At 38.7% G+C, this 24,736-nt stretch overlaps 2 protein-coding genes and 1 long non-coding RNA gene across 6 annotated transcripts; 2 read left to right on the top strand and 1 right to left on the bottom strand.

Moving 5' to 3' along the window:
• The first annotated feature begins 259 nt into the window (after window positions 1-259).
• Window positions 260-11,952, top strand: LOC111579615 (dehydrogenase/reductase SDR family member 13-like). 4 transcript variants are annotated; one of them, XM_055005659.1, is made up of 5 exons: window positions 260-418; window positions 1,785-1,903; window positions 2,112-2,235; window positions 2,341-2,667; window positions 11,681-11,952. In XM_055005659.1, the coding sequence occupies exons 1-5, from the start codon at window positions 295-297 to the stop codon at window positions 11,863-11,865; spliced, it is 879 nt and encodes a 292-aa protein (XP_054861634.1). In that variant the 5' UTR covers window positions 260-294; the 3' UTR covers window positions 11,866-11,952. The 4 variants fall into 4 exon arrangements, with proteins under 4 accessions (XP_054861634.1, XP_054861632.1, XP_054861633.1 ...); XM_055005657.1 differs by having other exon boundaries at window positions 11,603-11,952; XM_055005658.1 differs by lacking the exons at window positions 260-418; window positions 1,785-1,903; window positions 2,112-2,235; window positions 2,341-2,667 and adding exons at window positions 6,408-6,541; window positions 8,013-8,131; window positions 9,100-9,223; window positions 9,329-9,655.
• Window positions 2,662-11,713, bottom strand: LOC129347718 (uncharacterized). Its single transcript, XR_008599954.1, has 3 exons — window positions 11,577-11,713; window positions 6,206-9,702; window positions 2,662-5,735 (listed from the first exon to the last, which is right to left on the bottom strand). It is a non-coding gene; the product is annotated as an uncharacterized LOC129347718 (long non-coding RNA).
• Window positions 11,953-13,347: 1,395 nt separating the features above from the next.
• LOC111579617 (dehydrogenase/reductase SDR family member 13-like) lies at window positions 13,348-24,347 on the top strand. Its single transcript, XM_055005660.1, has 6 exons — window positions 13,348-13,481; window positions 15,674-15,792; window positions 18,291-18,414; window positions 19,466-19,638; window positions 22,608-22,761; window positions 23,977-24,347. Exons 1-6 carry the CDS (start codon window positions 13,358-13,360, stop codon window positions 24,237-24,239), a joined length of 957 nt encoding a protein of 318 aa, XP_054861635.1. The 5' UTR covers window positions 13,348-13,357; the 3' UTR covers window positions 24,240-24,347.
• Window positions 24,348-24,736: the final 389 nt, after the last annotated feature.

Here is a 24,736-nt window from a genome sequence, read left to right as displayed (position 1 = left end):
AAAAATGTTCAAAAATTTCCCAAAAATGTTGAAAATGTGGACATCAGAAGTTTCACTGTGAAAATATTTTTTTTCTCCACATTTTCAAACTTTAAAACGGGTCGATTTTGATCCGCAGGACGACATGAGGGTTAAAGAAGAAGCACAGGGAAGAAACATGAGAGTTCAGAGGGTGAAATAAAGTTCATACAGCAGGAGGCGCTGCAGCTCTGAAAACCTTTAGAACTGAACCAGTTACGCAACATCTACAGCAGATCGGCTGAATTCCTGCCTTCGGTCTCAGTGGTTTCCATCATGCTGCTGCTGCTGTGCGGAGCTCTGGCAGTCGGAGGGTACTTCCTCCTTCACATGACTGTCCTCAAGCTGCCCAGGTGTCAAAGTGCAGCAAAGCTTCATGGGAAAACTGCCGTCGTCACCGGTGAGTCCACAGCTGGAGAACGACACTTTAACAGTCTGTTTACAGCCACAGAGCAGAGTGGAGGCACTGCAGCCAGAGAGAGTAACTAAGTACATCTACTCAAGTATTACTCTCAGTTACTCGAGTATTTCCACTTTCTGCTGCTTTTTACTGTTATTCCACTATGATTCAGCATATCATTTATTCAGTTACTTTACAGATTTACTTGAACAAAACTTATTTTATTTGGAGCTGAGGAAAGAAAATTTTTGAGTTTTCGGAATCTTTGAAAAGGAATATTTTCCAGACTAAATAATCCAATAAATCTGATTTTGGGCTGAAAGTAAAGTAAAATTTAAAATGGCAGCTTCCAGAGCAGTGGTAAAAGTACTTCTACCTCACCTTTCAAGACATAAAACAACCACAAATATACACAAAACAACCACAGAGACATGAAACAACCACAAAGAGACACAAAATAACCTCAAAAAGACATAGAATAACCACAGAGACACAACACAACCACAAAGAGACATAAAATAACCACAAAAAGACATAAAATAAGCACAGAGACACAAAACAACCACAAAGAGATATAACATAACCACAAAAAGACATAAAATAACCACAAAGAGACACAAAACAACCACAAAGACACACAAAACAACCACAAAAAGACATAAAATAACCACAAAGAGATACAAAACAACCACAAAGAGACTCAACACAACTGCAAAGAAATTTGTACTCCAAATATTTGGATAAATATTCGGATACCACCACAACGACAGAATATTCGGGTCCAGCCCTACTACAAAGAGACACAAAACAACCACAAAGAGACACAAATAGCCACAAAGAGACTCAAAACAACCACAGACACAACACAAGAGACACAAACAACTACAAAGAGACACACAATGACCACAAAGAAACACAAAACCTCCACAAATGCAAAGAGAAGCAAAACAACCACATAAAGACACAAAACAACCTCAAACCGATGCATAACCACCGGAGAAAGAAACCAAAGGACCTCAAAGAGATGCAAAATGACCAGAAAGAGACCCAAAACAACCTCAAAGAGACACAATATAAGTACAAAGAGACAAAAAACAACCACATTGAGACATAAAACATACTCAAACAGATGCATTTCCACCAGAAAATTACATAAGAGGACCTCAAATAGATATAAAACCTCCATAAGCAGATACCACAGACAATAAACAACCTCTTAAACACACCAACCATGAGACACGAAACCACCACAGTTGATAGGATTCATCCTCTGAACTGTTTACACAAATTTTTTTGAGGTTGAGGTGTTTCAGTCTAGAGCTCAGAGACCGACTGGCTGAAGGTAAAACTGTGTTGCATCTTCCAGGAGCAAACACCGGCATCGGTAAGACCACGGCCATGGACCTGGCCAGGAGGGGGGCCAAGGTGATCCTGGCCTGCCGGGACAGACGGAGAGCTGAAGCTGCTGTCCAGGAAATCATCCAGGTAAAGACTAGCAGAGTTTCTGACCTGAGACAGCAGCAGTGAAGAAACAGGACTTCCTGGTGTTCCTCAGGGCTGGGTCCTCTTACATTTCCATCTTTTCTGTTAGCATAAAGTGATATTAACCCCAGACGTGGAATTTGCTGTTTTTACTCCTTAAAGTTGGACACAGATGAAACTGATATGTGTTTTATTTGAAAACACTGATCAGGAAACAGGAAACCAGCAGGTGATCTTTATGCAACTGGATCTGGCCAGTCTGCAGTCGGTTCGTTCCTTCGCCGATAACTTCCTGAAGTCCGAGTCCAGGTTGGATCTGCTCATCAACAACGCCGGTCAGTTTATGAATTCATTCATTTACATGTGTATCTTCTCTGGGGGACTCTATGTGTTAAACAATTTGTGTTCTAGCTGGAGTTTTCATTTCCCGGTGCTTTCAGGTCTAATAAGTGATGGAAAGACGGAGGACGGCTTCGGGATGATCTTCGGCGTCAACCACCTGGGTCACTTCCTGTTGACGGTGCTGCTGTTGGACCGGCTGAAGGCCAGCGGGCCGAGCCGGGTGGTGAACGTCTCCTCCGGAGCTCACAAGCAGGGGAAAGTGGATTTTAACTGCCTCACGACTCACAAAGATTCGAGTTTGGGTTCCAGCTACTTCCAGCTCTACCAGAAGTACTGCAACAGCAAACTGTGCAACATCCTTTTCACCTACGAACTCGCCAAGAGGCTGCAGGGCTCCGACGTCACCTGTTACAGCCTCCATCCTGGTTAGTGACGACTGAATGGTCTGATGTTTGCATGTAGCTTTCATCATCTACATCCATCTTTGCTTTGAAAGTCAATGCAGGGAAAATCCCAAGATATGAAACACAACATGTACTTATTAGTTGTCTAACAATTTGACAACTGACCTTAAAATGATGCAAAATGACCACAAAGACCAAAAGGCTAAAAATAACCACAAAGGGACAAAATAAAAACCTTTAAGAGAAGCAAAATAGCAAAAAAAGAGCCAAAAAACAACCACAAATTGAAACAAAAGCATTTCAGAGGCACAGACAATCTCAAAGAGATGCAACATAATCACAAAGAGTCATAAAACTAAGTCGAAGAGACAAAACAACCTGAAGTAGGGGCAAAACAACACATTAGGGTAGTAAAATGGATCAAATTTGGTAAGGTCATAGAAAGAAGCTAGCGAAGTTCAGATTTGGTTGTGGTACAGGAAGGGGACATCATTCCAGTTCCACTACCTTACCACCCAAAAAACTGAAAAATGGCATCCCGCTGCCAGAATGATAACAGAACATTGTTTATGTGAGGGGTAGAGGTGAGACGAACTGGGATCCTGGTGCCTGAACTAGAAGTTGGATATGAAAGTGAAAGAAACTGTTATCCTGGTGCCAGATATCAGAAGATTAATGAAGTGTGGTTATAGAGGCAAGTGGTCCTGGCATCCCAGTACCAGAAATAAAAGTAGGTGATTGTCAGTGTGGGGGATTGAGGTGAGATGACTTGACATCTAGGTGCCAGAACCAGATAGCTATTGAAGTGGGGTATCAAGGTGAGAGTAAAGAGACACAATTGATGAAGTGTGGTGGTAGAGGTAATAGAACCTAGCATCCCGGTACCAGAAATGTAAACAGAAGATTGCTGACAAATGATATAAAAGTTAAGGAAACTGGCATCTTGGTGCCAGAAGTAAGATCAGAAGGCTGTTAGTGTGGGGATAGAGGTGAGACGAACTGGCATCCTGGTGCCAGAACTAGAAGAAGACAGCTGTTGAAGTTGGGTATGAAGGTGAAAGAAACTGGCATCCAGGTGCCAGAACCAGAAGCAGACAATTATTGATGTTGAGATTGAAGGTGAGAGTAAAGGGCATCCTTGTGCCATAAATAAGATAAGAATGATGAAGTATGGTGGTAGAGGTAAGAGAACCTAGCATCCTGGTACCAGAAATGTAAGCAGAAGATTGTTGACAAATGATATAGAAGTTAGGGAAACTGGCATCTCGGTACCAGAAGTAGGATGAGAAGGTTGTTACTGTGTGGATAGAGGTGAGGCGAACTGGCTTCCTGGTGCCAAAACTAGAAGCAGACAGCTCTTGAAGTAGGGTATGAAGATGAGGAAGATGAGAAAAAATGACACCCCTTTGCCATAAATAGGGGGAAAATAGAAAAAGATTTAAATTTCATTCAACTGCACAACAAAATGATCAGCAGCCCAAAGCCCTTACCACTAGAGCCCCCGCTGCCTACTTGTCAAATAACAGGATATTGATAAAGAGATGGGAAAGAGCTAACAGAAACTGGCATCCCGGTGCCAGAAGTTTGACCACAAGATTGCTGATGTAGGGGGATGGAGGCACGTGAAACTAGCATCTTGTATGCAGAAGTTGAACCTGAAGATTGACATGGTGGGTAGTGGTGGGAGACACTGGCATCACAAGGGGTATAGAGGCTGGTGAAAATGGCAAAACTGACCAGCAAGAAACACAAAACCACCACAAAGAGCTGCCTTCCTGCCTGTAAACTACACATTCTGTCAGTTAAACATTTCCTCTTTTCTGTCCAGGAGCCATAACGACGGAGATATTTAGACACTCTAGCTTTTGGTGGACGCTCCTCATCAAGCCCCTGGTCTTCCTCTTCTTTGTGGATGCCGATTCTGGAGCTCAGACCAGCCTCCACTGTGCCCTGGAGTCAGGCATCGAACACCTCAGCGGACACTACTTCACCCAGTGTGCCCCGCTGATCAGCATCGAGCCGAAAGCCAGGGATGACGCCACCTCCAGGAAGCTGTGGGAACTCAGCCAGACGTTCTGTGGTCTGTCCTAAAACCTGGAGCCACAGCTTTGGTTTTAATCTCTGCCAACAGGGCCTGAACAGAAAAGTTTGGGCGTCTTTGAATGCATTAACCCTTAAAAAGTTAAAAATAGTATTAATGCTGGCTTCTACAGGTTGTTTCCATGTGAATCAAGAGTCTCACAAACCCAAACTAACATCAGTATCAACCAAACACAGTTCTCAGAATCACTGCAAGTTTATAAGCTACAACTATATGGAAAAAGTAGAAGTTTGGAAGGGCTACTGTTTTGTTACAAATAAAAATATCTTCCAACCACCCGTCTGTTATTTTGTTGCAGCTGAGTGCATCATTAGGACACTCAAAAGGTTTTTCAAAGGCTTCTGTGAGAAAGGTTTCATTAAAGATCACATTTTGTGTCCATTTTGGAAAATTTCTGGAAGTCTCAAATATCCCACAAATAACCAACACAGTAACCCACCCAGTCCCTGTTTGCTGGTTTAAAGTTTCGACAGAGCTCTGACCTGTGGGCAGATCAATGCTAACGTTAGCCAAAGTAGTTGCACAACATGCCAACACTTAAGATTTTCTTATTGACATTATTGACAAACAATGCCGCCAATAACAAAAATCCGTGGGATATTGAGTTCCTCAGATGCTGGCAGTGCAAGAAGACAATATTTGATGAACTCTGCTCGTAGTTGAGCGATTTTAGGGAATGCTAAAGCTAAGAGATGCAAAACGACCTCAAAGAGACACAAAATGGCCAAACAACAATTCAGAACGACCATAAAGTGAGACAAAAGGACAAAATAGAATGGAATACTGAACAATAATGAATTTACTTACAATAAATTAAACAGGAAGTAAATGGTAAAGGGGAAACAACTACAGGATGGAGGATAAACGACACATGAACCGACAGAATTACAAAGAACACTAGCAACGACACAAACTGGACAGACTTAATCTTAGGAAAGGAGATTATTTTTACCAGACAGGAAACTAAGCAGGACTTGGTACCAGCAAGCTAGGAAAATGAAATTGGATAAAGTAGGGTTAGCAAACTATAAAACATGGAATAAATATTTTACCATTGATGTGTAAGCTGAGCCAATAGAGCCTTTGATAGTTTATTCTTTTCTCTTATTTTTTTTTACATTTGGTCTCAGGACAAGAACATTTACACAACAACTGCATGTTTGAGGATTTTGTACATTTTCTACTTTGGAGTTATAGTTCAACAAAATTTAATATCATAAATATAAAAACATACACACAAAAAACAGCCACAAAGACACACAAAACAACTACAAAGAGACACAAAACGACCACAAAGAGACACAAAACAACCACAAAGTCACACAAAACAACCAAAAAGAGACACAAAACAACCACAAAGAGACATAAAACAACCACAAAGAGACACAAAACAACCACAAAGAGACAGAAATCAACTGTTGGATTACTAGAAATTTAATGGGCGGGACATAAACTTACCTGCAGCTCTGTCCACCTTTGACCCAGCGTCCACCAGCGTCCTGTCTGTCTGCTCAGGGCTGATAATAAAACTCGCTGCAGTTTATTTCTCCAGGGAGCAGCGTTGGCTCGGAGCCGGAGGGCGTGGATCAGCTGATACCGTCCAACTGTTACACAACAGAGAACAGCTGAGCAGCTCGCAGTCCTGATTCTCTTCCTCTGTTTCCATCATGCTGCTACTGCTGCTGTGTGGAGCTCTGGCAGTCGGAGGGATTTTCCTTCTGCGTCTGACTGTTTTCAAGCTGCCCAGGTGTAAAAGTGCAGCAAAGCTTCATGGGAAAACTGCCGTCGTCACCGGTGAGTCCACAGCTGGAGAACGACGCCTTAGATAGTTTGCAGCCACATGTGTGAGTGGAGTCAGTGCTTTGGACTGAAACGTCCTTTTTACCATAAATGGGACGAACATTCACTAAAGAAACACTGTTCTCTATTATAGGAGACTTCAAACTAGCAACTGAAACCATAAACTCATGAGGAAAACGTTCACAGATCCTCTTTTATAAGATCAGACTTCCTTTTACGACCAGAAGAGTCGTCCTCTGCTGGCTGTTGGATAGAATACAGGTTAAAGGTTTAACTTTCACACCCAGAGGACACATCTGTCTCTAATATACAAACTATGATGCTAATCAGTCATTTATAATAATTCTCAGTTCATTATGAACAGACTTAAGTCATTTTGGACCAATTCTGAGCCATTTTATACATTTTGAAATCAATTTGGGAAGATTTTTGTCATTTCTGACGACTTTTGTGTAATTCTGGACAAATTTTCTGTAATTTTGGATCTTTTTCAACTCATTTTAGACAAACTATGAGTCATTTTGGATGATTTTTAAAGCGTCTTGAACAAATTTAGTGTCATTCTGTAAATTTACAGTCATTCTGGACCATTTTTAATCATGTGATTGAAATTCTGACTGATTTTGGATCATTTTTAAGCATCTTGGACAAGAATGGTTAGAAGCAGAGTGGTCTGACCCATTTTCTGTAGTTTTGGAGGAAAATGGGTTCAAAGTTTAGTGTTTTCCAGAACGGTCTCACATTGGAAGCTCCACTGTAACGCTGTATTTGGGTTGTGGGTCAGACCACTCTGAAACTAAAATCTAGACCATAAAATATTACAGGAATTATATAAAACTCAATTTGGATGTTTTGTGGGTTAGATCACTCTGCTTCTAACCCCTCATTTATTCCACCATCAGGTTTTTATCTGTCCAACTCTTGCATACCTGCAGAATTCCTATCAGCTGGACTTTGTTTTCTGATAATGAAACTTGCAGAATGACATGAGGGGGTTAGAAGCAGAGCACCACAGACAGAAAATGATCACAGATGGACTCAAATCAACATCTAAGAGACACAAAATGACCACAAAGAGATACAAAACCAGAAAATTAAAACCCAAAACATCATTAGGGACACAAAAAAGAACAGAAAGACAGACAAAACAATTGTGAAGTGACAAAAAAGTTATCCCAAAGATATGAAACAACCTCAAATAGACAGAAATCCAACACAAAGAGACAAAGTTGAACACTAAGATGCAAAACGACAAAAAAGAGACAAAAACAACCTCAAAAATACACAAAATGACAGCAATGGGACTCAAAACCTCCACAAACAGACACGAAACCACCACAACTGGCAGGATTTATCTGCTGGGAACCATGAATGTTTTATAAGGTTTCATGTGAATCCATCAAGCAGTTGTTGAGGGGTTTTAGTCTAGAGCTGGCTGAAGGTAAAACTGTGTTGCGTCTTCCAGGAGCAAACACCGGCATCGGTAAGACCACGGCCATGGACCTGGCCAGGAGGGGGGCCAAGGTGATCCTGGCCTGCCGGGACAGACGGAGAGCTGAAGCTGCTGTCCAGGAAATCATCCAGGTAAAGACTAGCAGAGTTTCTGACCTGAGCCAGCGGCAGTGAAGAAACAGGATTTCCTGGTATTCCTCAGGGCTCCATACTGGGTCCTCTTTGTTTTCAGTCTACAGATGTTACCATAAAGTTGTAGTAATCACAAACATCTAAAAATCTGACAACTCTGGATATCTTTTTACTGGTTATAGTTCGACACAGATGTAACTGAAACACTTAGAACCAAGTACAAACACTATTAACAGCTGTATGACTGCATGTTTTAACAGAAACCGTAAGTGTTTTTATGTCTTTGTAAGAGTGAATCTAATAAATCAGCAACTTGGAACAAATGGGAGGAAAAATACACTTCTATGGAAATGTGAAAGGTATTGAAGTGAATAAAAATCAGCTTTGTTAAAAATAAAATAAAACGAGACAGTATTGCTGTTGGAGCATCGTTAACTAGAGCACCACTTCCTGGTGTTCCTCAGGGCTCCATGCTGGGTCCTCTCTGTTTTCTGTTCACAGATGTTACCACGAGGTGATGTTAATCCTAAACACTGGAAAATTTGGATTTAACTGAAACACTACACACTACAAGCTGTATGACTGCATATTTTAACAGAAACTTTAAGTGTTTTTACGTCTTTGTTTCTTTGTAAGCGTGAATCTAATAAATCAGCAACTTGGAACAAAGTAGAGAAAAAAATACATTTCTTCTTTGCTCTGCATTTTTATGGAAATGTGAAGGATAAAATAAGACATAAATTCCTAAAAATATTTCTTTGAAAGATGTTGTATTGTTGTAGGGGCATCAATAATTACAAAAAAACTTCTTGGTGTTCCTCAGGGCTCCAAACTGGGTCCTCTTACATTTCAGTCTTTTCTGTTTCCACAAAGTGATATTAACCCCAAACGTGGAAATTGTTGTTTTTACTCCTTAAAGTTGGACACAGATGTAATTGAAATGTGCTTTGTTTGAAAACACTGATCAGGAAACAGGAAACCAGCAGGTGATCTTCATGCAACTGGATCTGGCCAGTCTGCAGTCAGTTCGTTCCTTCGCCGATAACTTCCTGAAGTCTGAGCCCAGGTTGGATCTCCTCATCAACAACGCCGGTCAGTTTATTAATTCGTTCATTTATATGTGTATCTTCTCTGGGGGACTCTATGTGTTACTGAATTTGTGTTCTAGTTGAAGTTCATCTTTCCTGGTGTTTTCAGGTCTAATAAGTGACGGAAAGACGGAGGACGGCTTCGGGATGATCTTCGGTGTCAACCACCTGGGTTCCTTCCTGTTAACGATGCTGCTGTTGGACCGGCTGAAGGCCAGCGGGCCGAGCCGGGTGGTGAATGTCGCCTCCCAGGCCTATGAGTCGGGGAAAGTGGATTTTAACTACCTGACGACTCACAAAGAGTTGGGTTTGGGCAACAGCAACATGCAGCTCCTCGCGAAGTACTGCCACAGCAAACTGTGCAACGTCCTGTTCACCTACGAGCTCGCCAAGAGGCTGCAGGGCTCTGACGTCACCTGTTACAGCCTCCATCCTGGTTAGTGACGACTGAATGGTCTGATGTTTGCATGAAGCTTTCATTATCTACATCCGTGTTTGTTATGGAAGAATCAAATACAGGGAAAATCAAATATCTTAAAGAAAGCTTACTTTATAGATTACGTTTATCACATTTTCACACAAAACATCCTCAAAGGGACACAAAATGATCACAAACAGATGCAAAACAACCACAAATAAGTCTTAAAACTACAACAGAGGCACAACACAACCACAAAGAGACACAAAACAATCATGAACAGATGCAAAATGATCAGAAAGAAACTAAAATGACCATAAACGGTTGCAAAACAAACACATAAACGCTTAAAACTACCACAGAGACACAACACAATGCAAAGAAACTCAAAACAGCTCCAAAAAGTGACAAACTGACCACAGACACACTCAAAATGACCACAAACTGCCATAAGACCACAAACATAAAGCTACCACAATCAGACTCAAAATGGCCACAAAAAGATGGAATATAACCACAAAGAGACACTCAGTGACCATAAAGAGATGTCAAATGTCTACAGAGACACAAAACGATGCAAAATAACCACGAAGAGACTCAAAACCACCATAAAGGCATGTGGAACCATGCAAAACAACCCCAAAGAGACCAAAAAACACCATGAAAAGATGCAATATGATCACAATGAGACAAAAATGAACACAAACAGACAAAAAACACCCATAAACAGACACAAAATGACCATAGAGAGACACAAAATGCCTGTAGACACAAAATGATGCAAAATGACTAAGAGAGAAACAAAACAACCACAAAGACAGGCAGAATGATCACAAAGAGACAAAAATGTCCACGAAGACACAAAAAAACTAGGAGGAGACACAAAACACCCACAAATGGATGCAAAACAACCACAAAAAGATTTTAAACTATTGCAAAGAGCCACAAAACAATACCAAAAGACTTCAAAAAGTGACACAATGACCACAAAGAGCAACAAAATTAACTCAAATAGATGCAGAACAAACAAAAAACTACCACAAATACACTCAAAAGGACCACAAAGAGACACAAAACAAACACAAAGGTACACACAATGATCATTAAGAGACACAAAACAACCTTAAAGACGCGTGAAACCATCACAGAGACACAAAGCAACTACAAACAGATAACAACCACAAAAAGACTTTAAACTACCACAAACACATAAAATGACCACAAAGACACTCAAAAAATCCCAGAGACCAAAAAACACCATAAAAAGATGCAAAATGACCCTAAAGAGACTAAAAACAACTACAAAGACACTTAAAATGTCACAAAGAGACATAAAACAATCACAAAATGAACCCAAATGGTCATTAAACAACCACAGAGACACAAACCAATACAAAGAAACTCAGAAAGACTTCAAATAGTGACAAAATGACCACAAAGAGCCAAAAAATTAACACAAACAGATGCAAAACAACCACAAACAGAAATCTTCCACAAACAGATTTAAAATACACCACAGAAAGATGCAAAATGACCAAAAAGAGACAAAAAACAACCACAAAGAGACACAAAATGACCACAAATAGACACAAAATGACCACAAAGAGACACAAAACGACCAAAATGCCTAAAAAGAGACACAAAATGACCACTAAGAGACATAAAATGACCACAAAGAGACACAAAATGACCAAAAAGAGACACAAAATGACCACAGAGACAAAAAAGATCGCAGAGACACAAATTGACCAAAAAGAGACACAAAACGACTACAAAGAGGCACAAAATGACCAAAAAGAGACAACAATTAATGCAAAATGACCCCAAAAGACTAAAAACATCTACAAAGAGACTTGAAATGCCACAGACGCAAAACAATCACAAAATGAACACAAATAGTCGTTACACAACCACAGACAGACCTAAAACCACCACTAACCTGTGAAGGGTTTCTTGTGTCGTCAGGATTCATAAAGACGGAGATCGCTCGGTACTACAGCCTCTGGTTTCAGCTGCTCTTCGCTCCCCTCGTCTGGCTTTTAGCTGCTGATGCTGATTCTGGAGCTCAGACCAGCCTCCACTGTGCCCTGGAGCCAGGCATCGAACACCTCAGTGGGCACTACTTCACCCAGTGTGCCCCTCTGACCACCATCGACCCCAAGGCCAGGGACGACGCCACCTCCAGGAAGCTGTGGGAACTCAGCCAGACGTTCTGTGGTCTGTCCTAAAACCTGGAGCCACAGATCCAGACGTTAGACACCGACAGCAATGATTGTATGGGAAAAAAACCCCCCAATTAAAATCTTATATTTTCACTGTGTTTTCCAGTTTTATTTCATTATAACCAGAAAATATTTAACATTTTTATGATTTAACCTTCTAAATGCAGTTTGTTTACATGATGCTGATGTTGTTTTTCATACAATAACATAATAACGACCAAATATTCATTATTTTCAGTGTTTTGCTACATAAAAAAACACAAAATTTGGATTATTTTCCACATAATAAAAGCTACCCCCAGATAATCGCCACCTTATCGCGGTGGAGGGGTTTGAGTGTCCCTGTGATCCTGGGAGCCATGTTGTCCGGGGCAACAGCCCCTGGTAGGGTCTCCCAACGCAAACTGGTCCTGGGGGAGGGACCAGACAAAGAGCGATTCAGAAAACCCTGATGACATCACACAAGACGAAAGCTGGTTGGATGGATGGATAATAAAAGCTACTTTCATTAGATTTTAACAATCTGGGACGTGCAAAATGGTTCTAGGTTGATTTTGATGCTTAATGATCTTTTTGTGTCACATTTTTAATAAAAACTCTCTGTTTGGACCTTAAAGACAAAAATGACCAAAAAGAGACATAAAACTACCACAAAGACACAAAACAACCACAAACAGACACAAAATGACCAAAAAGAGACACAAAACGACCAAAAAGAGACACAAAACGACCACAGACACAAAACAAAATTGTTTTCTTATTAGAACAACATTAAATTATAATTATTTTCCATAATTATAAATTCTACTCTAATTAGATTCTAATAATTTGGGATGTGTCAAATGGTTCAACATTGATTTTTTTAGTGCAAATTTTGGCTTTTTTTGTGAAATCTTTTTATGTTTTCTGTCACAAAGAAATGTTTCCTGCATTTAGATTATAAACTAGAGTTCAGGTGTGAACATGGACATGCAAGATAGTCACATTTGTGGGGATTTTTTTTCAGTTTACCATCAGAGAAATCTGAAAAACTACTAAATCCGTCGTCTGAGAAACTGCAAAACTGAATTTTTGTCATTTTTACTTAAAAATGTTAAAAATGTTGAACTTTGTGTCCACATTCACTTTTCTTTCCTTCTTCTAAACAGTGTTTTCTGAGCTGTTCAGTAATTTTTTAAGTTTATTTCTGCTTAATTCACACCTTTGGTCTGATATTTTTAACTATTTTCTAGAAAAAATGAACATTAAAGTTGACTTTCTCTGTTTCCTGACTGATGAACTTCAGTGCTTCTGTCATAAAGACTATCTGGAGGTTTAGTTTCTTCAGGGCGAGTCACCGAGTTTAAAGTCAAACAGTTTGTCTTCTAGTCGGAGCAGAACTGGTCAGACCAGACCGAGCCGTGACTCACAGGTGGAGCCGGTCGGACAGGTGATCCTCCAGGTATAAACAGAGTCCCACAGTCAGTCAGCTAGACGGACGGACGGACGGAGAGGAAACATGATTCATCTGCTGCTGGTCGGATTCCTGCTGGGAGGATATCTGATCCTCATCAACACTCTGTTCAGGAGGTCTAGATGTAAAGGAAATGCTGGGATGGCTGGGAAGACGGTCATCATCACAGGTCAGAGACAAAACTCAAACACAGAGACACTGGAGAAACAAGACAGGTTAGAAACAGGTTCACTTTTAAAAAACAACCAGGTTCATGTTAAAACCAGCACAAGTTAACATCAACCCTCGTGTCGTCCTGCGGGTCCAAACTGACCTGTTATAAAGTTTGAAAATGTGGGAAAAAAAATCTATTTTCGCAGTGAAACTTCTTATGTCCACATTTTCAACATTGTTGGAAAATTTTTGAACATTTTTTGGTGGAAAAAAAAGTTTCTTCAGAACATTCACCAAAAAAATCAACCAAATCCAGTGAAATTCGTTGGATTTTGGTTGATTTTTATGTGAATGTTCTCAAAGAAAATATTAGAAGTTTTACTGATATATATGGAATCACTTTAGATATTTTTAGGATTTTTTGGAAGATTTTTACAAAATTTTTGAAAATATTTACAAGAATTTTCTTGCCACATTTGGAGGAATTTTAAAAATAAAACTTTTAAGGGAAATTTTGAAGGAATTATTGGAATTTTCTTTTTGCAAATTTTCAGAAATTTGGGGAATTTTTTTTGCTGAATTTTTGGATTTTTTTCAGACAAGGGAACAATATTTTTTGGTGCCTGTAAATGAGGACAGCAGGAAGGTTAATGTTATTTTGAGCAGATTTTTTTTTAATATATTGTCTGATCCTGGGACAGAATCGGACAATATGTGCTTCAGCCATAAATAAAACTTTTAAAGGTAAGTTTTTAGGAATTACTGGAATTTTCTTTCTGGAGGTTTTGCAAAAATGTAAAATTTAAAAATGTGGAAAAATATATTTTCACAGTGAACTTCTGATGTCCACATTTTCAATATTTTGGTTAATGTTTGAACATTTTTTGGTGGAAAAAAAAGAAATGTTAAAAATGTTTCTTAAGAACATTCACAAAAAAAGGATATTTACAAGAATTTTCTTGCCAAATTCAGAGGATTTTTACAAATAAAAATTTAAGGGAAATTTTTGAGGAATTATTGGAATTTTCTTCCTGAAGGTTTTGTAAATTTTCAGACATTTGGGGATTTTTTTGCAGATTTTTTTTTCAGACTAGTAAACAATATTGTTTGGTGCCTGTAAATGAGGAGGGTTAACTATTTTACACAAAAACTAAATCTTTTCTTTCCCGCTGTGACGCCACAAACTTTTCGGATATTTTTTTTTTTTTTTTGCTTGCTTGTTGGTACCAAAATAAAAGCTCTGATTCCTGTTTTTAACGTGAACCTGGTTGTGTTTTTACAGTGAATCTGTGTTTTTAAATCATTCTTACATTTCATCAGTGTCTTTATTTTCTTGGCAGCTCTGGTCCTCCGTACAAAGAAAAAATATGCGTATTAAAAAATTAAAGAATGCAATAAATCCTGAAAGAGCTGCAGTTTTACTATTTTACACAAAAACTGAATATTTGTCTCTTCCATTGTGATGCCAAAAACTTTTGGATTTCTATTTTGTTTGTTTTTACCAAAATAAAAGCTCTGATTCCATATAAACAGACCAAAAATTTTCACAGCTGCATGTAACTGTATGGAGGTCCAGGACTGCCAAGAAAAAAAGAAATTGATTAAATGTAAGAATGATAAAAAACACAGGTTAACATTAAGGGGTCACTGCTGCAACTCGAAAGACATATTTTAAATTTTTATTTTTTGTTTCTTCACTCATACTAAAAATAAAAAAGTTTCCTGACTTCCAGCAGTGAAAGTTTTTGGTCTTTTTATACAGAATCAGAGCATTTATTCTGGTAAAATCAAACAAACAGACAAAAAAATTCCAAAAAGTTTGTGGGGTTACAGGAGGAAAGAAAAATACTACATGTTTTGTTTCAAATAGTAAAACTAAATTAAACGAAATAAAAACTTTGCACTAAATCCTGAAGGAACTGCTCCTTCAGGATTTAAAATGTAAATAAACAGAGAAATATAACTTTATTTAACGTCAGCTCTTCCTGCATGTAAAACCCATTATTTGACACATATACCATTAATTAAAAAGTAAATTAAGGATTTAAAAATAGCAACCAGGTTAATGTTAAAAAAAAAACCATTCAGGTAGGTTTAAAGTTCAGAGCTGCATGAAGTGAAGAGATTTTTACAAACAGCAACAACAGAAGAAACATCTGCTGCTGCTATTTTCTGTTCATTCTGACTGAATCTGTTTTGTGTCTGCAGGAGGAAACACCGGCATCGGTAAAGCTACAGCGCTACATCTGGCCAGGAAAGGAGGACGAGTGATTCTGGCCTGCAGGAACCGAGACAAAGCTGCAGCCGCCATCACTCAGATACAGCAGGTACCAATATATAATGTAATGTAATGTAATGTAATATAATATAATGTAATGTAGTCAAAACTTCAATTAGAAATGTTCTTTTTTTTTTTAGAGAAAATCTTCTTTTTTTCAATGAAGATAACATTAAATGAATGATAAATCCAGTGTAGACATTGTTAATGTGGTAAAAGACTACTCTAGCTGGAAACGGCTAGCCAGAATAGTTACTGTATTTTTACTGAATTTTTGCTATGTTTTTCTATATTTTTATTGCATTTTTACTATATCTTATTGTATTTTTACTGTATTTTTCTATATTTTCAGTGCATTTTTATCGTATTTTTTCTGTATTTTCCTATATCTTTTCTATATTTATTAGAAATTTTATTGTATTTTTACTGTATCTTTATTATATTTTTTCTTAATTTTTTACAGTTTTTTTAATAATAATAATAATAATAATAATAATAATAATAATAATAATAATAATAATAATAATACATTTTATTTAGCAGCGCCTTTCAAAACACCCAAGGTCACTTTACAGAGGATAAAACACAATAAATAAATAAAACAAAACAGCAGACAAAGGTAACAACAGTTAAAAGAAACAATGAAATTACAATGAGTATGCGGATTTAAACAGATGAGTTTTGAGTCTCGACTTAAACTGGGGTAAAGAAACAATGTTGCAGATGTCTGGTGGGAGAGAATTCCAGAGTTGGGGAGCAGAGCGGCTGAAAGCTCTGCTCCTCATGGTGCTGAGGAAGGCAGAAGGTAAAGAGAGGTGAAGGGAGGAGGAGGAAGACCTGAGGGAACGAGACGGAGTGGCAATGTGGAGGAGATCAGACAGATAGGGGGGAGCGAGGTTGTGGATGGATTTAAATGTATACAACAGGATTTTGAATATGATGCGGAATTGGACCGGGAGCCAGTGAAGCTGCTGGAGGACGGGGGTGATGTGGTGAAAGGAGGGAGTACGGGTGATGATGCGGGCTGCAGAATTCTGACCCAGTTGGAGTTTATGGAGGGATTTGTGGGGGACACCATAGAGGAGGGAGTTACAATAATCAATACGGGAGGTGACGAGGCTATGAACTAGAATGGCCGTGGTATGAGGGGTGAGGGAGGGGAGGAGACGATTAATGTTGCGTAAATGGAAATAAGCAGACCGAGTAATGTTATTAATGTGGGAGTGAAAAGAAAGGGAGCTGTCGAGGATGACACCCAGACTCTTTACCTGTTTTCTCTATTTTTATGTAGTTTTACTATATTTTTCAATATTATTATAGTCTTTTTATTATATTTTTACCATTTTTTTCTCTATTTTACTGTATTTTTACTGTATCTTTATTATATTTTAAATACATTTTTACTGTATTTTTATTCTATTTTTTCTATATTTTTACTATATTTTTTTCTCTATTTTTATGTATTTTTAATATATTTTTTCAATTTTTTTTTGTATTTTTGCTGTATTTTTATTATATTTTTAAAATATACTTTTACTCTATTTTATTACACTACCATTCAAAAGTTTGGGGTCACTTAGAAATGTCCTTTTGAAAGAAAAGCAGTTTTTCAATGAATGATAAATCCAGTGTAGGCATTGTTAATGTGGTAAACGACTATTCGAACTGGAAACGGCTGATTTTTAATGGATGGATGAAGGGATGGATGGATAGATCGATAGATGGAGGAAAGTTTTCTGGATGGACAAGTCCAAATTTAAACTCTTCAGCATCGTCTTGTTTCTGTCTGCAGAAAAGCTGGAGAAAAATAAAAATTTAAATACTGAACTAACTGTAACTGTAATAGATGAAACCTTTAATAAAAATGACCTTGCGCTGAGTACAGGCGTGTGTTCTGCATGTGTACGTTATGTACGGATACCGAATCATGTGACCTAAATATGTAGCGGGTGGCGGGAATTGATGGGACTCAGAAACACCCCCACAATTTAATCAGTTGTTCCCTGGATCATTTCTGATGGATAAGTCCTGATAAGTCCTCAGAGGTGGATTTGTAGTAGGATGACAATCATGTGATCATGTAGCGTTCACTTGTTGTCATGGTTACAGTGACGCCGTGTCACTATCTGGCAATGATACAGAAATCTTTAACCAATCCGTGGATCCAGACTAGAAGCTGCATCACTGCCAGAATCTAACCACTTGGTCCTTGTGTCATTTCTGACCTTCCCTGGAAATTTCATCCAAATCTGTTGGTCTGTTTTTGAGTGATGTTGCTGACAGACTGACAGACAGACGGACAGACAGACAGACGGACAGACGGACAGACGGACGGACAGACGGACGGACGGACGGACGGACGGACGGACGGACGGACGGACGGACGGACGGACGGACGGACGGACGGACGGACGGACGGACGGACGGACGGACGGACAGACGGACAGACTAATGCCGACTGTCACCGAGTTCCTTAGTGGAGTAATAAATGTAGAACTAGAACTCTGATTCCCATCATTGATCTGAACTCTTGTGTTTTGGTTCCAGGAAACAGGAAACTCTGAAGTTCTCTTCATGCATCTGGATTTATCCAGTTTAAAGTCAGTCAGAAGCTTCACGGAAACTTTCCTCAAAACAGAGACCAGACTGGACCTGCTGATCAACAACGCTGGTACACAACTACTACACAACTAGTACACAACTACTACACAACTGGTACACAATATTACACAACTACTATACAACTAGTACACAACTGATACACAACTAGTACACAACTATTACACGACTACTACACAATTGATACACAACTAGTACACAACTACTACACAACTGATACACAACTAGTACACAACTATTACACAACTACTACACAATTGATACACAACTAGTACACAGCTACTACACAACTGATACACAATAATACACAACTACTACACAACTGATACACAGCTACTACACAGCTAGTACACAACTACTACACAACTGATACACAATAATACACAACTAGTGCACAACTAATACACAACTACTACACAACTGATACATAACTACTACACAACTAGTACACAACTACTACACTATTAATACACAACAACTACACAACTAGTACACAACTACTACACAACTGATCAACAACGCTGGTACACAACTAGTACACAACTAGTACACAACTAATACACAACTAATACACAACTAATACACAACTAAAATACAACTAGTACACAATAATACACAACAGATTCACAACTAATACACAACAAACACAATTAATACACAATAACACACAACAGACGCACAACTAATACACAACGGATAGACCACTAACACACACAAACACTAACATGATGAACTTCATCAATGATTATTTACTAAAATTAAAATGTTTTGTGGAAAAGAAGAAAAATAAACTGAGACATCTGAGCTGCTTTATTTATATTTAACTTCATGCATTTTATCTTCATTTTTCATTGTATTTTCTGTCATAAATGTTGTTAAAATTAGATTTTCTGTGAGGAATAAAAACTTAAACACTCATTTTTAAACATTATTTTTCATTTATTACTTTTGTATTTTAGAAATAAATTCTGTTTCCCAGAATGCCACAACATTTATTTAATGTATTTGATCACTTTTCCCTGAATAAAGTACCATTGTTTTAAAGGGTGATTTATATTTCATAATCTTAAAGTTCTCACCTCGTCTCTGACCTCCGTCCTCAGGTCTGGTGGCCGACGGTCGGACCGAGGACGGCTTCGGGGTGGAGTTTGGCGTGAACCATCTGGGCCACTTCCTGCTGACGGTGCTGCTGCTGCCCAGGATGAAGGAGGCTGGAGGAGGCCGGGTGGTGACTCTCAGCTCCATGGCTCACCGCTGGGGCCACGTCGACTTTGAGGTGAGGAAATAAAAAGATTTAGGATCAGAGGAAGCAGAGGAACGTCAGGAAATGTCGGAAAACATGAATGAAATTACAGATCAAATCTAATAAAGTCACAGAATTACTATCAATTAATATGTTAGCTGTAAAAAAAACAACAAAAATCTGACACTAAATAACATCCACATTAAAAATCTGTATTTTTTACAAACTTTTACAACATCTGACCCCAAAAAGCTACTACATTTTGCAGTATTTAAATTTAAAAAAAAAAAAAATTATTCTGCAGATATGCCGATAATTAGGATTAAAAATCTGTGAAAAATTTTAGCAAATTTTATCAGATTTTCACTGTTTTGCTTGATTAAACAACTAAAAAAGAAAGTCCGAAACTAAATAAATCCACATTAAAAATTAGTACCATTGTTTCCAGATTTTACTGTATTTAAATAATACAATACAGACAGACAGACAGAAAATAAATTAAGAATTAAAAACGGATTTTCACTGTTTTAAGTTGTAGGAAATATTTAATAAAATCACAGAAACTGTAAAAAAAAAAAGAAAAAAATCTGACACTAGATGATGTTCAATAATTTTTAAAAATACATTTGGCTGCAAAATTACAAATTTTTACCTTTTCTAATATGTTACAACTCGGCTCCAAAGCTGGAACAAAAACGGGGAGACAGCGACCGTGTGGTGACTAAAAATGATTTCTTGTAACGCAAAACAACCCAACAAGTGCACTGCAGATCACACACTGGAGCTCAGAATGATGCTGCTGGAGCTCCAGGACGAAACAGATCCTGTCAGAACCAGACGCTGGAAGTGACGGAGGTTTGAGGCAGTTTGAGCCACTTGATCCCAGGTGTGGCTCGATCAGCTGATCACCCTCCTGCAGCTCTGAAAAGACAAGAGAGAACACCTGGGGCCCAGGTGGAGGGCTGTCACAAAGAAAAAAACAACAGCATTATTTTACAGATATGTGACTAAAATTCATGAGAGAATACAGCTGAGACATAAAAAGTTTAAATACTGAACTAAAATGTAAATAAACGGAGAAATATAACTTTAATCAGGATCAGATCCCCCTGTATGTAAAACACAGTATTTTATAGATATACCATCAATTAAAAAGTAAATGAAAGATTAAAAATAGCAAAAAAAGTAAATTACAGAAGACATCTACAAAAGTAACAGAAAAACTATTATTTTACATGTTAACCACAGAAAACTGAACTAAACTGTGTTCACATCAAAAATCTAGATTTTCATAAACAGTAATTTCTTCTTTGACAACATGTGAAGATAAAATGACAGCTTTTGTTTTTTCTTTTCCTCTTTATTTATTGAAGCTGAAGCTGAACTGTTTGAACAGAAGAAAAGCAGCTGAAAGACTCACATGTTCTGTTCCTGAGGACTTTTATTCACACGTGTTGAGCAGAACCGGTTCTTCTGAGGAATCCTCTGTGCTCATTCACAAACATTCCTTCATCGTCACCTGCCACTAGACTCACCTGGTGACAGGTGACGTCTGCTGGTCAGGTGCATCTCAACATAGCAAGAAAACGAACAAAAACACAAGAAAATGAATAAAATCTCAGAAGAAAATCCCAAAATATGAACAAAATATCAGAAAAAACCCAGAAAATGAACAAAATGTTATAAAAGTTTTGACAAAGTGTTAAAAAAATATCATTGAGGTCAACGGGTTAAGGGGGTGACGCATGTACAGAGCTGGTCCCCGACGCAGCAGACCGGGTTCAATTCCTGCTCACGGCCCTTTGCTGCATGTCTTCCCCCGACTCTTCTTCCCTGTTTCCTGTCTCTCTCTCACTGCGCCTATCTAATAAAGCCGAAAAAAGGCCAAAAAAAAAAAAAAAATCATTGAAATGTTAAAATACATCCAAAAAATAAACAGAAATCATAATAAAATAAACAAAAAATCGAAAGATTTGATTAAACTCCTGATAAAGAATAACATGTCTTCACAATCAGTAACTACCATATCAAAAAGACACATAAAAATATTAAAAATATCAAAAATATCATCAAAATGTTCAAAAGTATTAAAATGATAAAATAAAAAGAATAAAATACTTTAAAAATAAATGAATAAATAAGAAGACACATAATAGGGTTAAGCCTAACCTTATTTCTGGAGACAATAGCTTGTTGTGTTTCAGGTGTCCTGTTCTATGATGTCATCAAAGTTTCATTGAACATCACGTGAGGCCTTCAGTCACATTCACATCCTCTGTGAACAGGTGACTCATTTACACAAGCATTCCTTCACCTGACTGCACACTCACCTGTACAGGTGACGTCTCAGTGTCACCGGATGGCTGCTGGTCAGGAGAATCCCAAAATATCAAGAAAATTAACAAAAATGCAAGGGAAAAAAACAGAAATCATAAAAAAAATCAAAACATTTGATTAAACCCCTGATAAAGAATAAAATGTCTTCATAATCAATAACTACCGTATCAGAAGGATATATAGCTACATTTTAAAAGGTCAAAAATATAATCAAAATATATATATATATATATATATATATATATTTTTTTTTTTTTTTTGTTGTTTTTTTTTTTTTGTTTAGTTAAATTCCAGATGTTTTTATTGAACCAACAGAAATTCTGTCCAGCTGTTATTTCTGGAGACAATAGTTTGTTGTGTTCTGTTCTTTTCAGTTAAAATCACCTGAGGCCTCTTTCTGTCACATTCAGATCCCGTTAGAGTGAACAGGTGATTCAGTAACATAAATAAATCCTTCACCTGACTGCAGACTCACCTGTACAGGTGACATTTCTGCATGTCTCTAATTCGCCTGAAGCCTCTTCAGTCCCATTCAGATGCTGTTAGAGTCCTCTGGTTACAGGTGACATCAGGTAAAACTCAGAAACATTCCTGCTGCTGCACGTCGTCTGCAGACTCACCTGTGTAGGTGAACTCACCTGGCTGCTGCTGTTGTTTGTGTTCAGACTCTGGCGGTGAGCCGACATCTGGGCACCGGCAGCTACAGCTGGCAGTTCTTCCAGGCCTACTGCAACAGCAAACTCTGCAACGTCCTCTTCACCCACGAACTAGCCAAGAGGCTGCAGGGGAGCAGCGTCACCTGCTACAGCGTCCACCCAGGTAACAGCACACCTGGACAGGTAACATACAACACACCTGGACAGGTAACATACAACACACCTGGATAGGTAACATACAGCACACCTGGACAGGTAACATACAACACATCTGGACAGGTAACATACAGCACACCTGGACAGGTAACATACAACACACCTGGACAGGTAACATACAGCACACCTGGAAAGGTAACATACAACACACCTGGACAGGTAACATACAACACACCTGGACAGGTAACATACAACACATCTGGACAGGTAACATACAACACATCTGGACAGATAACAGCACACCTGGACAAGTAACATACAACACATCTGGACAGGTAACAGCACACCTGGACAGGTAATACAGCACACCTGGACAGGTAATACAGCACAACTGGACAGGTAACATACAACACACCTGGACAGGTAACATACAACACACCTGGACAGGTAACAGCACACCTGGACAGGTAATACAGCACACCTGGACAGGTAATACAGCACAACTGGACAGGTAACATACAACACACCTGGACAGGTAACATACAACACACCTGGACAGGTAATACAGCACAACTGGACAGGTAACATACAACACACCTGGACAGGTAACATACAACACACCTGGACAGGTAACATACAACACACCTGCACAGGTAACATACAACACACCTGGACAGGTAACATACAACACATCTGGACAGGTAACATACAACACATCTGGACAGATAACAGCACACCTGGACAAGTAACATACAACACATCTGGACAGGTAACAGCACACCTGGACAGGTAATACAGCACACCTGGACAGGTAATACAGCACAACTGGACAGGTAACATACAACACACCTGGACAGGTAACATACAACACACCTGGACAGGTAACAGCACACCTGGACAGGTAATACAGCACAACTGGACAGGTAACATACAGCACAACTGGACAGGTAACATACAGCACACCTGGACAGGTAACATACAACACACCTGGACAGGTAACAGCACACCTGGACAGGTAATACAGCACAACTGGACAGGTAACATACAACACATCTGGACAGGTAACATACAGCACAACTGGACAGGTAACATACAGCACACCTGGACAGGTAACATCAAGTGTAATATGGTATCATAGAGTATAATATAGTATCATATAGTATGATATCATACAGTGTAATATATAATGGTATCATATCGTGCTAACCAGTATCTCCTGCAGGTATCGTTCGGACCGAGTTGTCCCGTCACGTCAGCCTGTGGCAGAAGGTTTTCATCGAGCCGTTGGCCCGGCTGCTGTTCCTGGACCCGGAGGCCGGAGCTCAGACCACGCTGCACTGCGCCCTGCAGGAGGGAATCGAACCTCTGAGCGGACGATACTTCTCCTGCTGCGAGGTGCAGGAAGTGTCGGACCGAGCCAAAGACGACGCCGTGGCCCGGAAACTGTGGGAGGTCAGCGAGAGTCTGTGTGGACTGTCTTCATAAGGTCACCGTGGAATACAGTCACTGTGGGGTGCTCTAAACCCACAGTGACTGTATGGGATGTCCTCATATAGCCACTATGATAGACACCCACAGACCCATATATATATATATATATATATATATATATATATATATATATATATATATATATATATATATATATATATATATATATATATATATATATATATATATATATATATATAACACAAATTGAAGCTCAAAGTTGAGAAAATCAGTGAGTTTAAAGGACATTGATGAAGTTTGAATATTATTGTTGTTTCAGATTTCAGCCACTAGATGGCAGCAGAGCAACATTTGAAAACTCCTGATATATATATATATATATATATATATATATATATATATATATATATATATATATATCCAAAGCTGGAACAAAAACGGGGAGACAGCGACCGTGTGGTGACTAAAAATGATTTCTTGTAACGCAAAACAACCCAACAAGTGCACTGCAGATCACACACTGGAGCTCA

Source organism: Amphiprion ocellaris, chromosome 20 (assembly GCF_022539595.1).
Source record: "Amphiprion ocellaris isolate individual 3 ecotype Okinawa chromosome 20, ASM2253959v1, whole genome shotgun sequence".
Lineage (NCBI taxonomy): Eukaryota > Metazoa > Chordata > Actinopteri > Pomacentridae > Amphiprion > Amphiprion ocellaris.
Note: the sequence above shows the minus strand (reverse complement) of the source record. Positions and strands in the feature narration are given on the sequence as shown.

Bases quoted from the DNA above. Each gene is read 5' to 3' on its own strand.
- LOC111579615 (XM_023286961.3), top strand. From the start codon at position 6,415: ATGCTGCTACTGCTGCTGTGTGGAGCTCTGGCAGTCGGAGGGATTTTC. The intron at 6,542-8,012 runs GTGAGTCCACAG...TGCGTCTTCCAG, and splicing joins GAAAACTGCCGTCGTCACCG to GAGCAAACACCGGCATCGGT. The intron at 9,656-11,602 runs GTTAGTGACGAC...TTGTGTCGTCAG, and splicing joins CTGTTACAGCCTCCATCCTG to GATTCATAAAGACGGAGATC.
- LOC111579617 (XM_055005660.1), top strand. From the start codon at position 13,358: ATGATTCATCTGCTGCTGGTCGGATTCCTGCTGGGAGGATATCTGATC. The intron at 13,482-15,673 runs GTCAGAGACAAA...TTGTGTCTGCAG, and splicing joins GAAGACGGTCATCATCACAG to GAGGAAACACCGGCATCGGT. The intron at 19,639-22,607 runs GTGAGGAAATAA...GTTTGTGTTCAG, and splicing joins GGGGCCACGTCGACTTTGAG to ACTCTGGCGGTGAGCCGACA.